Source organism: Salvelinus fontinalis, chromosome 15, assembly GCF_029448725.1.
Source record: "Salvelinus fontinalis isolate EN_2023a chromosome 15, ASM2944872v1, whole genome shotgun sequence".
Classification (NCBI taxonomy): Eukaryota; Metazoa; Chordata; class Actinopteri; order Salmoniformes; family Salmonidae; genus Salvelinus; species Salvelinus fontinalis.
This window is the reverse complement of record NC_074679.1, coordinates 8,895,803-8,910,344: the sequence shown is the minus strand read 5'-3', so window position 1 is coordinate 8,910,344 and position 14,542 is coordinate 8,895,803. Positions and strand designations below refer to the sequence as shown.

Sequence of the window (14,542 nt, the reverse complement as noted above, 5' to 3'; positions counted from 1 at the left end):
CTCCTTTTAATCGGTGTCTAAATTGGAAGTCCAGCTGAGTATAAAAACTTACACAAAAAAATTATGTAAAGCAGTCTGGATTCAAAAGTAAAATACAGATCTTCTCAAGTGATATGGTTGCAACATAAGTTGAATTGAAGTGTGTGACCTATTTTAAGACGTTTCGGAACGCAACAGTCCAAAACTGAGAGATGCCGGATCCTGTTCCGACAGGAGCAATGCTAACAACATATTGTAAAGGAACAGATGACGATCAACAACGATCTTGGATGTGTCTCTTGCACTCACTTTAATCTAGGCAACTGTTTCGGAAATAAGACTAGCTACCTGCACAACTTGATTGTCAAGTCATTTTGGGAAAAAGCTCTTGTCTCAAGGATTATGTAAATTATTATTCCTATCTGGCTGTATAAAAGTCTCCCTGAATCTCTGAGAGAGATTGAACCAAGAGACCCTGCAGACACTGGACACTGACTCTCATCATCAGTTATCTGGGTAAGACCGACAGGCAGCCTAGCGGTAAGACCGGCAGGCAGCCTAGCGGTAAGACCGGCAGGCAGCCTAGCGGTAAGACCGGCAGGCAGCCTAGCGGTAAGACCGGCAGGCAGCCTAGCGGTAAGACCGGCAGGCAGCCTAGCGGTAAGACCGGCAGGCAGCCTAGCGGTAAGACCGGCAGGCAGCCTAGCGGTAAGACCGGCAGGCAGCCTAGCGGTAAGACCGGCAGGCAGCCTAGCGGTAAGACCGGCAGGCAGCCTAGCGGTAAGACAGTGACACTTTGGAGTTGTACTGTATACTCAAGTAATTTGATCATTCTTAGATTTATTGAGTTGTTTAAAATAATGTTATATTTAATACTTCTGTTGAATAGTTTGAACTGGAAGCTACAACCTTTGGACTTCACAATGATGGTAAGACATTACATTTATTTGTTTTCTTATTACATATTGTTTATGTGAACTTCAACATTAAACTGGTAGATAGATGTTTTGTTTGAAACTTGATACAATTATAGTTTAAAGGAGCAATTTGCAGTTAGAAATATAACAATGCAACACCCCACCACTGTTTTGGTAAACGGCTGAGGGATGGTGCTGGAGAAATGTAACCACTCTCAAATTTTGGGCTGTGACGAAGTCCAACGTCTCAACTGAGGGTTCCATTTGCACCATCTGCCCCCCTGTCACCTGTCCAGGCCTAGTGTGACATGGACACTGATTGCGAAAAGTTGACTGAGAGTAGCACATCACTATTTCTGTATCTTTGACATCCTTACAAATATAGAAAAATACAGTAGCTCTCTCTTCTCTCTCTCATATCTCCCCCCCCCCCCTTCTCTCTCTGTACCAGAAGAAAATGGATGGCACTGTGAACTTCTACAGACCCTGGGACCAGTACAAAACTGGTTCTGGAAACATCTGGAGAGTACTGGCTGGGTGAGACTTTACTTCAAAGAAACATGCTATATCTGGAGAGCACTGGCTGGATAAAAGTTTACTTCATAGAAATTACTTCATAAAAAATTATTCGGGACTGGAGAACATCCACCTCCTTACTAAGAAGGAAGAAGGGTGGACATGGAGGACTCCGCCTCAGAATTATGCAAGTAGTTACTATGCGGCATTTTGGTATATGAGTTGCCACAATGCAAACATCAACAGATTGTACTTATGGGGAAAGACACAATATGTTACTACTGGTGTTAACTGGGCTACGTGGAAAAGTTCAGGGTCAGACCACTGAAGAGAAGCAGCCAGCAGGGTCTCCCAATGTCTGTTGCAGGGACTTCGACCCGCTACTCTGACATTACAGTATCTCATTAATCATCCAATCATTGCCACCTGTATCCGATGAGACGTGGGATATCTGTTTTATAAATGTTATGTGTGTTTTTGACCTGACAACTTTAACTTTATCTACAAACATTGTGTTGATGATGAGCAGGACCCTGCCTTCTGGCAATGCAGCTACATTTTTAATGATTATCACATTTATCTTTATTGTCCTCTTGTTGTGTAATGCAACCGTATGCAGTCATTACAGTCCGCACATTCCATACAGATTTTCAGTACCCTTCATAATGACTAGGTTGCAGACTGCACTCTCGTATCTGAAACAATCATGTCTAGCGTCAAATGTTTTGATGAAGGGGCCTGCTTCGTGTTACGGAGAGGCAATAGCTATTGGAGTAGTCTCTCAAATGTAGGTCCTTTGGCAGTTATCATTGCCAGACCGAATGCCTCGAATAGCATGTCATTAGCTACTTTGACCCTGCATGACACAATAATTGCAGCACTAAAGGAAGGCAATGGAAAGGATCTGAGTGTCATGCGTAGCGTGAAGTCTCTAAGCGGAATGAAGGTATGTTTACATTTGCTGACTAAAATGAGGACTGTTGTTTATGGACTATCCAGTATGAATATATTTTTTTAACACTTTTTGATCACGAGCAAAATAGACCCAATAAATAAACGTATGAACAAAGGTATTTTAATAATGTTTTAGGTAAGGGACCAAAACTACCTCTTTGAACACAATTCATACAAAATTATGTGGACACCCCTTCAAATGAGTCGATTTGGCTATTTCAGCCACACCCATTGCTGACAGGTGTAGAGTATACAATCGAGCACACAGCCATGCAATCTCCATAGACAAACATTGGCAGTAAAATGGCCTTAATGAAGAGCTCAGAGACTTAACTTGGCACCGTCATAGTATGCCACCTTTCCAACAAGTCAGTTCGTCAAATTTCTGCCCTGCTAGAGCTGCCCCGGTCAACTAAGTGCTGTTATTGTGAAGTGGAAACGTCTAGGAGCAACAATGGCTCAGCCGCAAAGTGGTAGGCCACCCAAGCTGAATGCCGTAGCGTGTAGCACGTGCAACACTCACTACCGAGTTCCAAACTGCCTCTGGAAGCAACTTCAGCACAACTGTTAGTCAGGAGCTTCATGAAATGGGTTTCCATGGCCTACCAGCCGCGCACACAAGCCGAAAATCACCATGCGCAATGCCAAGCATCGGCTGGAGTGGTGTAAAGCTCGCAGCCATTGGACTCTGGAGCAGTGGAAACACGTTCCCTGGAGTGGTGAATCAAGCTTCACCATCTGGCAGTCTGACAGAAGAACCTGAGTTTGGCGGATGCCAGGAGAACGATACCTGCCCGAATGCATAGTGCCAACTGTAAAGTTTGGTGAAGGAGGAATAATGGTCTGGGGCTGTTTTTCATGGTTCAGGCCCCTTAGTTCCAGTGAAGGGATATCTTAACGCTACAGCATACAATGACATTCTAGACTATGCTGTGCTTCCAACTTTGATGCAACAGTTTGAGGAAGGCCCTTTCCTGTTTCAGCATGACAATGCCCCCGTGCACAAAGTGAGGTCCATACAGATATGGTTTGTCAAGTTCGGTGCGGAAGAACTTGACTGGCCGGGCACAGAGCCCTGATCTCAACCCCATCGAACACCTTTGGGATGAATTGGAACGCCGACTGCGAGCCAGGCCTAATCGCCCAACATCAGTGCCCGACCTCACTAATGTTGCTGAATGAAAAGCAAGTCCCCGAAGCAATGTTCCAACATCTAGTGGAAAGCCTTCCCAGAAGAGTGCAGGCTGTTATAACAGCAAAGGGGCGACCGACTCCATATTAATGCCCATAATTTTGGAATGAGATGTTTGACGAGTAGGTGTCCACATACTTCTGGTCATACAGTGTACGTGATGTTTGGCCTGTATATGGCCTGTATTTGGCCTGTATGTGTTTCTTTAGATTTAACGAGCGATACATTAGCTATCTAACTTAATCAACCTCATTCCATTCAACACGATAGTAATAATCATATATGCCATTTAGCAGACAGTTTTATCCTACGCGATTTACAGTCATGCGTGCATACATTTTAGGTATGGGTGGTCCCAGGATCGTACCCACCATCCTGGCGTTGCAAACAGCCTGCTGAAAACCTCAGTGAAAATATATTGCATCTAGATTCTAAATGAAGGATGAAGGTCAATGGAGAACATATTAAGAAATATCTTACAGCTTCTCCATAAGTCTTTCAGTTTCTACATGATTTAGCCTGTGTGTTTGCATGGTCTTCACCGTTTGAGGTCTAACTATCCAGTGTTTGTGTTGGAGGTCATGTGGGTATTGATGTAGATTCTCCCATTAGTGCTTGGAACACTAAAATACAGTACCTTCCAAGAGTCCATCTGATGCAAATGTTTATTCACTTTGTAAATCACCCCAAAATGTTCCTCCAGGGATCAAATTTGAGAAACAATTGAAGCATGTTGCGTTACAAATGAGTTGCTGGTGGAATGTTTTCTTGTAAAATGCTGTTTGGTTTTTCCAAATTAGGTGTCTACATAAAATTCCCATCCGTCGCTCAGTCCCACCGGTAGCATTAGTGAAACATATTTACTCGTCTACGTTGTCAGTAGATGGGGATGTCTATGACAAGGATTCGCTGTGTCCTTTGGGTGAAAAGGGAATTAGTAGAGGGAAATGATTGAGGGAAAAGAAAACATAAATTGGTAGAAGGTTCATTACACTTATTTGCGACTGCCATTAAATGTCAGAGAAATGCAGTGCCTTCATCCTGCTCTACTTATTGCTTGATTAGCTGTATCAAAACCAAGCATTCGAACCAGGGACTGTAGTGACACCTCGTGCACTGAGATGCAGTGCTTTAGACGGCTGCGCCACTTGGGAGCCCACATTCAGATGCTCTGGGCCAATACTGTGTAACTTTGCTGTAGCACCACTTCCAGCTCCATATCTGCCCTGCTTTAGTACACCCCAAGTTATCAGCTTGATAAGGCCATGCTTGACTTCCCTTCTTAGGAAAATCTACACATTTCCCATGAAAGATTTACACTCATTTAATCACAGCCATGTGTGAATAGCCCCCGTATCATTGAATAACGTTGCAAATGACAGAAGTAAAAAGACGGCTGCGTGTTTTCCTTTGACATGCCAGAGACCCAGATTTGTCTTTAAACTGTGAGAGAAATGAACTGTTCCGAATCGCATGTCTAAACAGCAACGGCTAACTCAGGGGATGCTTTCGGAATCTGTGGATTTTCTTGGCACTTTCGCTGAAGATGTTATATTTGCTTATCGTTTGGCCAGTTGCTGTCGTCACTTCGACTCGCACTGGAGCACTTCACCTCATTATAGAACGTCAAAAACGTCCTATATCCTCCTTCCTGTTGGATATCTTGGATAAACAAACCACTTGGCTTGAGAATCACAGGCCTCCGTTTCAGAAGGGGAGGCGAGTTAATAGCTGTGTTGTCCCGAGCAGTTTCCCAGCTACTGGTTACGCTAGGCTAGGTCAATAAAACCCAATCCCCCAGAAATGTTCTCTCAAATTTTACAGGCACTCCGATTTATTTTCACTTTGTGTAAAACAAATGAGCAAGGCAATAAAGTAGAAACCATTTTTTTTCATCTGGGGGGGGGGCAAGTCCAACATAAATACATGACTGAATAAAAAATAATTGATGTAGCAAACAATGAAATAACAGTGAGACTATGGTTGTAATTCAATACCAGTGGAACGATATAACTAAAATGAGATCTGTAGCCTAATAATTTCAACTCTAATATACTGTATTCATTTTTTTTTATTGAGTCGGTGTAATGGTGGAGAACTGAACATGACACGTTGTGCTACTCTGGGAATAACAAGTGAGTTTTAAGTTTGAGTTTCAAACTTACTCACCAGAAAAGTCCCCCCCAAAAAAGGAAATGACATGCATTTATTTTCAGTTGCTGTATTGCATACGTACACATAACAGCATTTCAAACACAAATTGAACCAATGGAAATGCAGGAATACAGGCTTTACCTGCCCCCAGTGTAGCGTTACATGATAAAGAGGACATTCAAACACGCATTAGACTGTTTACTATACATTACACTGAGGTGGACAGCAATCGATTTAAATTGAATCTGCATGCACTGCCTTTCACAAAAGTTGTAATGTATTTGAAGATGCAATATGTACATTTTTGGGGGAATGCAACAAAATTCACATAGAAATGTCAATTATAGATCATAGGTCATTATAGGTCATTTTCATTGAAATCAAATCTAAGAAACAGTCATCTGTTCTAACTGCGCTATTTCTATGCTTCCCATTTTTAAGTTGAATTTTTGTGTCTTTACTTTCGGTTTTGTACACCACCTTCAAACAGCTGAAAATATATTTTTGGTTATGGAAAAGATATTTCACAGCACTTCAGACGATGCAACGATTCTCTACACTATACTTTTTATTTTATTTTTTATTTATTTTTCTACACTATACTTGCTTGTTTTCTCACAAACTGAAATTAGGCAAACTAACAATTTTTGCAATCAGGAAATTGCAGAGTGATTTCTGCATAGCGCCTCTTTAAAAGGTAGTAACAGATTTTATTTGTTGATTGGAAAAGGGGGTTGGCTAACTAACTTTATGTTGGCTTACATAGAGCCTACACTGTAAGTCACACAATAAGGAATTGCAATACTTGGCAGCATAGATTGCCTCCCACTTGTGAGGCACCAATGCGGTATGCATCATTAAAAGGCACTATGTTCCAAAATTAGGCTTATTTTCTTTATTTGTTAAACAAACAAGATTTATCTTTAATGAGAAATGGCCTGAGACCTTTTTTCTCAGCGATAAAGATGGATCGGATAAACTCTGCTCTACCCTTGGATTTCCAACTTGTTTTCAGGCTTGTCGGTGCTCCTTCTAAATGATCCAGAAAATGCCCCTAATGGAAATTGCAGGTGGGAAATGCATTATAAATCTGGGGGTCTTGCTACCATTTCATTTGGAGAGAAGCGGTTAATCTACAATTTAATATAGAGAGAAAACATTCCTGAGTAATTACTGTGCATTATAAAATACTGTATACAGGACAAGCAGCTAGCATGGCTGATTGGAGCCTAACTGGCTTCTAAAACGCCACCGATTTAGGACCCATTTCTCTCCGAAGTGAGTCTGTAAATGAAGCCAGTCCATAAGGTTTATTTAATTATGAGCGTACAATAATGGACCCTTGTATTTCGGCACTATGAGGAAAACTATCCAAACACACTGAAGGTGACGTACACCACCAAAACATCTGTGCAATTTCTCCCCTACCTGTTGTAAAAAGCATTAAAAAAAAGAAAAAAGAAAGACATTAAAACAATAAATAATGACCTTTGAGTTGGTATGTTAACCACCTGTAACGTGAAAAGGCTACATTGGGGCAAAGCGGCGTGGAAGTGATTTACATTCGGCTCATCACTACCTCCATTAAGCACAGAGCAGTTTGAAATGGAGACAGAAAAACAACAATGATATGCAAGTCAATAATTGATTCATGGTCAGCTAGTAGATGTAGTCAGTGTGTCACAGGTTTGAAAAAACCACTCAAACCAATCATTGAAATAGGAGGCTACATTACAGAAGTAATGAGACATTAGTTACCGTTAATTAAAACGGGATCATTCGGCATGATATGATCGGGTTCCCACGAGTGGCGCAGCGGTCTAAGGCACTGCATCTCAGGGTTTGAGGCGTCACTACAGACACCCTGGTTTGATTCCAGGCTGTATCACAACCGGCCGTGATTCGGAATCCCATAAGGTGGCGCACAATTGGCCCAGCGTCGTCTGGGTTTGGCCGGTGTAGGCCGTCATTGTAAATACGAATTTGTTCTCAACGGACTTGCCTAGTTAAATAAAGGTTAAATATATATATATATATATATATATATATGTATAATTTTTTTTTTTTTTTAATGACTGGTAGATTGCGTATTAGGCTACATTAGTTACATTGTGCAGTAGGCTAATTCAAGTCCATTCATATTGGCATAGTTTAATACATAAGAATTAGGCTGATCACAAAATCCCATCTCAGAATTCACTGATATTCACAGTGATAGTACTGCATCAAGCCTTCTCTATAAGTCCCCTTGTAGCATGTCATAGTGTATTGTTTCATGTTGTCATGGTATGTTTCAGTTAATACCGTGTGTTTCACGTTGTCATGGTATGTTTCAGTTAATACCGTGTGTTTCACGTTGTCATGGTATGTTTCAGTTAATACCGTGTGTTTCATGTTGTGATGGTACGTTTCAGTTAATACCGTGTGTTTCATGTTGTGATGGTATGTTTCAGTTAATACCGTGTGTTTCATGTTGTGATGGTATGTTTCAGTTAATACCGTGTGTTTCATGTTGTGATGGTATGTTTCAGTTAATACCGTGTGTTTCATGTTGTCATGGTATGTTTCAGTTAATACCGTGTGTTTCATGTACATGGAGTATTGAACACTGGTCACTATAATAATGTTTACATACTGTGTCACCCACTTCATATGACCACTACCGTTCAAAAGTTTGGGGTCACTTAGAAATGTCCTTGTTTTTGAAAGAATAACATCAAATTGATCATAAATACAGTGTAGACATTGTTAATGTTGTAAATGACTATTGTAGCTGGAAACGGCAGATTTTTTATGGAATATCTATCTCTACATAGGCGTACAGAGGCCCATTATCAGCAACCATCACTCCTTTGTTCCAATGGCACGTTGTGTTAGCTAATCCAAGTTTATAATTTTAAAAGGCTAACTGATCATTAGAAAACCCTTTTGCAATTGTGAGCACAGCTGAAAACTGTTGTGCTGATTAAAGAAGTAATACAACTGGCCTTCACTTGTTAAATCCACTACAATCAGGGTTGATGAAGGGGAGTGAGTGTTGTGTGTATATTGTTAGGTTTACTGCACTGTTGTGTATGTGACCAATACAATTTGATATTGTGATGGCATGTTTCAGTGTAACTTGACATCACGTATGCAGAATCAAATGCAGGTACATTCAGCTAGAGATCATAGCAACAATCTCCCTTCACTTAGAGTTTAATATAATTAACAACATGGTATAACAACATACCAGTGAAAAATAATTGTGTCAAGGCAATATAATCACAACGCATAGCAACAGGCATCCAGGGCACAGTTCTCTGCAGTACGAAGCAAAAAAAACTAACTTCTCTTTGCATTCACACTACCCTTGCCTTTTACTAGTTCACTTCACCTTTTTTGAGGTCCAAGTCCTCTTTGCGTTCACATTGGAGGGAGTGAAAGGTTGACGTTCTTTATCACATGGTTATGCCCACCATGACTTCACTAATATCCCAAAGTTTCCTGGCCACCTCTTGGTCCGTAGCTTTGGGCAGGAGTTTCTGCTCCTGGCAGTCCGCAAAGCACTTCCCCTGGACCTCCTCGACGTCGGGCGAGCAGGCCAGGTAGACCGAGGTCTGCGCCCCCTCCTCTGGGCTCTTTAAGAAGGCCCTGGATGCCAGCTCCCACAGGGGCTTGGCCAGGAGGGGGATATTGACATGCCTCCCCAGGTTAGTCCTCACTATCCCCGGGGTCAATGCATTGACCGCCACCCCCGTCCCCTCGAGGCGGCGGGCCAGCTCGCAGGTGAAGAGGAGGTTGGCTAGCTTGCTTCGGCCATAGGCAAAGGCTTTGTCGTAGCGCCGTTCGCTACTCAGGTCGTCAAAGTCGATCTCGCCGTACTTGTAGAGTTTGGAGGAGACCACAACCACACGGCTGGGCGCAGAGCGCTTCAGGAGGTCCAGGAGGAGGTGGGTGAGGAGGAAGTGGCCGAGGTGGTTCACCCCGAACTGCATCTCGAAGCCATCCTCCGTCCTGGTAAGAGGGCACTGGTAGATCCCTGCATTGTTGATCAGCACGTCAATCCTGGGCTCTTCCTGTTGGAAAACATACAAATAAAAATAAGATTGGTTACAAGCTTTAATAATGCTCCATGTTGCTGTAATGTTTATAGATGGGTTTATGTTTTATGACAGTGGTTCCCAACCTGGGGTACTAGCACCCTGGGGGAACTTGGCCTGTCCACAGGGGGTATTTGAAAAGAGTCATGAGACCATAGGCCTACTGGTAAAAGGTACTTTCAGGGGTATTCAGTTGGTTGTACAGTAACTGAAAACGGTTGGGAACCAGTGCTTTCTTTAATAGGTATAGTTAAAGTAAGTTAGCTATTTATGACATGAGTGCATGTGCAATAAGCCCCAGATTTGACAAATGACAAAACTCTTCCAAAAGGTTTATTTGGCTGTCCCCATAGGAGAACCCTTCTTGCCTTTTTGGGGTCTCTCTGTGGAAGGGTTTTTACATGGAGCTAAATGGTTTCTACCTTGAACCAAAAAATGTTTTATTCACCTATGGGGACAGTCGAAAAATAAAACTTTTAGGTTCTAGATAGCACATTTTCTTTCTAAGAGAGTAGAGTCTAGTGTGTAAGTGTGATGCAAATGTTATTGTACAGTGAAATGGTACCTGTTATGTCTCTTCTATTTCTCTCTGCAACAGTTGTATTGCTAGCTAGCAAGCTGTTTCACCCCTTCCTCTTCGGGCAAACAAGTTAGCTTGTAGCTATTATAAATGTCACCTAGTCAGACCATAAATGTTCCATCTGGCTAATAGGCGTTATTAGGTAGGTAACGTTAAGCATAGCACAGATCATTTTTCCAACTAAGCTAACATATTGAATTGTTTTATACCATAGATGATTTAGCTATTTGATTTTGAATTTTAGGCCCACTTTACGTATAAAAGAAAATACGTAAAAAAATATTTGATAAAATATAGAAATTTGTCCTTTACTGCTATAGCTCATAGGAATGCATTGAATAACACATTCATAAATGGCAAAAGAACACAGTAAAAAAATGATCACGTTGGTGTCTTGCCCAAAGTGCTGCATGTCATCATGACACTTACCTGTCTCAATCAATGAGAGAAGATTTGAAATAGACAAGATGGCGGCGTACACATTGTTGGACGACACAACCATAGTAGGCCTGATTACCAACAATGACCAGACAGCCTACAGGGAGGAGGTGAGGGCCCTGGCGGACTGGTGCCAGGACAATAACCGTCAACAAAACGAAGGAGCTGATAGTGGACTTCAGGAAAAAGCAGAGTGAGCACGCCCCTATCCACATTGACGGGACCGCAGCGAAGAAGGTGGACAGTTTCAAGTTCCTACACATCAGCGAACACATCACTGACGATCTGAAATGGTCCACCCACACAAACAGTGTGGTGAAGGCAGCGCAACAGCGCCTCTTCGACCTCAGGAGGCTGAAGAAATTTGGCTTGGCCCCCCAAGACCCTCACAAATATTTACAGATGCACAATTGACCTACAGCACTTGATTTAACAGGGAGGCTAAAAAGATCATCAAGGACATCAACCACCCGAGCCACGGCCTGTTCACCCCGCTATCATCCAGAAGACCAGGTCAGTACAGGTGCCTCAAAGCTGGGACGAGAGACTGAAAAACAGCTTCTATCTCAAGGCCATCAGACTTTTAAATAGCCATCTCCAGCCAGCTACCACCCGGCTACTCAACCCTACACCTTCGAGGCTGCTGCCCTATATACATGGAATCACTGGTCACTTTAATAATGGAACACTAGCCACTTTAAATAACATTTACATACTACTTTACTAATTTCATATGTATATACTGTATTCTATTCTACTGTATTTTAGTCAATGCCACTCCGACATTGCTTGTCCTAATATTGATATATTTCTTAATTCCATTATTTTACCTTTAGATGTGTGTGTATTGTTGTGAAATGTAGATATTACTGCACGGTTGGAGCTAGGAACATAAGCATGTCACTAAACACGCAATAACATCTGCTAAATACAGTAACCGTCAAAAGTTGTACATTGTGGAATAATAGTGAAGACATAAACTATGAAATAACAAATATGGAAAAAAGTGTTAAAAAACAAATCTAAATATATTTTAAATTCTTCAAAGAGGTCCCCTTTACCTTGATGACAGCTTTGCACACTCTTGGCATACTCTCAACCAGCTTCACCCGGAATGCTTTTCCAACAGTCTTGAAGGGAATTCCCACATATGGTGAGCACTTGTTGGTTGCTTTTCCTTCACTCTGCGGTCCAACTCCTCCCAAACGGTTGAGGTCGGGTGATTGTGGAGGCCAGACTCATCAGACCAAAAGGACTGATGTCCATTGCTTGTGTTTCTTGGCCCAAGCAAGTCTCTTCTTCTTATTGATGTCCTTTAGTAGTGGTTTCTTTGAAGCAATTCAACCATGAAGGCCTGATTCATGCAGTCTCCTCTGAACAGTTGATGTTGAGATGTGTTTGTTACTTGGAATACTGAAGCATTTATTTGGGCTGCAATTTCTGAGGCTGGTAACTGTAATGATCTTATCCTCTGCAGGAGAGGTAACTCAGGGTATTCCTTTCCTGTGGCGGTCCTCATGAGAGCCAGTTTCATCATAGTGCTTGATGGTTTTTGCAACTGTTCTTGAAGAAACTTTTCAAAGTTCTTGAAATGTTCCGCATTGACTGACCCTCATGTCTTAAAGTAATGATGAACTGTCTTTTCTCTTTGCTTATTTGAGCTGTTTTTGCCATAATATGGACTTGGTCTTTTACCAAATAGGGCTACCTTCTGTATGCCACCCCTACCTTGTCACAACAGAACTGATTGGCTCAAACACATTAAGAAGGAAATAAATTCCACAAATTAACTTTTAGCAAGGCACACCTGTTAATTGAAATGCATTCCAGGTGACTACCTCATGAAGCTGGTTGAGAGAATGCCAAGAGTGTGCAAAGCTGGTATCGAGGCAAATGGTGGCTACTTTTCAAAACGAACCCCCTGCAAATATACATGGAAGTTTATTAGACATGTGTTGTCTTCCAAGTCTGGAATTTAGGAATTATCGGCAATTAAAGGTTGGTCGGAAATGATCTGTGCAGAGCTTAACTTTACTTACCTAATAACGCCTATCAGCCAGCTGCAACAATAATGGTCTGACTAGGTGACATTTGTAAAACTAGTTAGCTAACAGCTTTGATTTGTTTACATGTAGCTGGCAGCTTTTTGGCTAAGAGCAAGATAGTTGTGCAAGAAAAGCAGAGCCATATAACGTTAGTTAGCTAGCTACAGTGCTATGACGTTACAGTGCTATGCAAGCTATCTAAATATGCAGTATAAATCCTGGCTGGCGAGCTAGCTAAATTAGTAAATACGTATGCTATGCTAAAAACAGTTAGCTAGCTTGACCCGATCTCATCTCACGTCTGAATGGACAGATTACCTTGATGATGACTTCGCAGAAACTGTGCACGGATTTCAGTGACGCGAGGTCCAGGTACTTGATGAGGAGTTCTCCCGAATCTGGACCAGTCTCCAGTCGAATCTCCTGTGCCGCTTCCTCAGTCCTCTTCATGTCCCTGCAAGCCATGATCACCCGACCCCCGCGCCTCAGTAGTTCAACTGTTGTGGCTTTGCCTATGCCACTGTTGGCACCAGTCACTATTATAGTTTTTCCACGCATAATTTGGAAGGATACAGTCAAAGACAGTACAGTATAAAGATAGGCTAAAACTGCTTCTCCAATAAAAAAAATCTCTGATCACACTTGTACAGGCGACGTACAGGCGAGCTCATGCGTAGAAGCACGTCATCCGGTCTTCTATCTATCCCATGTGCAGACCGTCAAACCAAAGCCCCTACTTTGATATATAGTTGTTTTTTGACTAAAATAAAAACTTGTCAGTTTGTCACTTTCACGAAGTTGGAGTAATAACATGTTCAACTAGTTAAAGACTTTGGCTCCAATCTAAGGTGAGCCTTTAGCTTTCTAGAAAATTAACAACTAAGGAAGCATTTTTCACTTCTCTCATTGATTTCTCAAACCCTAATCCCCTGCCTGGTCTGTTAATAAGGAAGCGTTCCAGGAAATATCGCGACGTTGCGCTTGTGGTTTTAGAAAATGTTATACAGTTCACAATCGATGACTGCAATGTCTACCTTTATCACGAAGAGAAGATAAACTAACCTCTGTGGAAGTCCATAACAACTGGACTAAACACTACATTACCCAGAATGTGAAGCAAACGTCAAGCAGTGGTGGCACGAAAGGTCCCTCTTTCAAAATAAAAGTCAGCAATCAAATCCATTTGAAAATAGTAAAAATAAAGAAAAACCCTGGAATGTGTAGGTGTATCCAAACTTTCGACTTGTACTGTATGTGTACTTGTTTATTCATGTCCCACCTCATTGTTAATTTATACTTTGCAGTGGAGTTGGCGTATAAAGGCTGTACAATGTTTGTTTATGCAACTTTTTCCTGGGATTATCACGTATGTCACGTGTTTTGACAATATTTTACTGTCTGCTATGTTTGCAAGTTTACGTCACTGTACGTAACGCCTGGCTGTCATTGAGAAAGTTGATTAGCCCAGGCACATAGGCTATACTGTAGATGTCTATTTCATACTGTACATTGGATTTACATTATATTGTAGTGTCATTCATGATATTATTGTTATATTGTGCCCTGTCTACTGTACCCATGTGGAAGAGAGGAGTTTGGCATATTAGGGAAGCACAGCGTTTGTTTGTGGAAGTTTTTCCTGTCGGATAATAAAAGTTCAACACCAACCCTTTAGTCATAAATAC

The 14,542-nt window shown here is 41.7% G+C and overlaps 1 protein-coding gene across 1 annotated transcript; it reads right to left on the bottom strand.

The window, feature by feature from the left end:
• Nucleotides 1-5,611: 5,611 nt before the first annotated feature.
• rdh14a (retinol dehydrogenase 14a) lies at nt 5,612-13,934 on the bottom strand. Its single transcript, XM_055862626.1, has 2 exons — nt 13,176-13,934; nt 5,612-9,770 (listed from the first exon to the last, which is right to left on the bottom strand). The coding sequence occupies exons 1-2, from the start codon at nt 13,413-13,415 to the stop codon at nt 9,153-9,155; spliced, it is 858 nt and encodes a 285-aa protein (XP_055718601.1). The 5' UTR covers nt 13,416-13,934; the 3' UTR covers nt 5,612-9,152.
• Between the last annotated feature and the right edge of the window lie 608 nt (nt 13,935-14,542).

Bases quoted from the DNA above. Each gene is read 5' to 3' on its own strand.
- rdh14a (XM_055862626.1), bottom strand. From the start codon at position 13,415: ATGCGTGGAAAAACTATAATAGTGACTGGTGCCAACAGTGGCATAGGC. The intron at 9,771-13,175 runs GTAATCTGTCCA...GTTTTCCAACAG, and splicing joins TCTGCGAAGTCATCATCAAG to GAAGAGCCCAGGATTGACGT.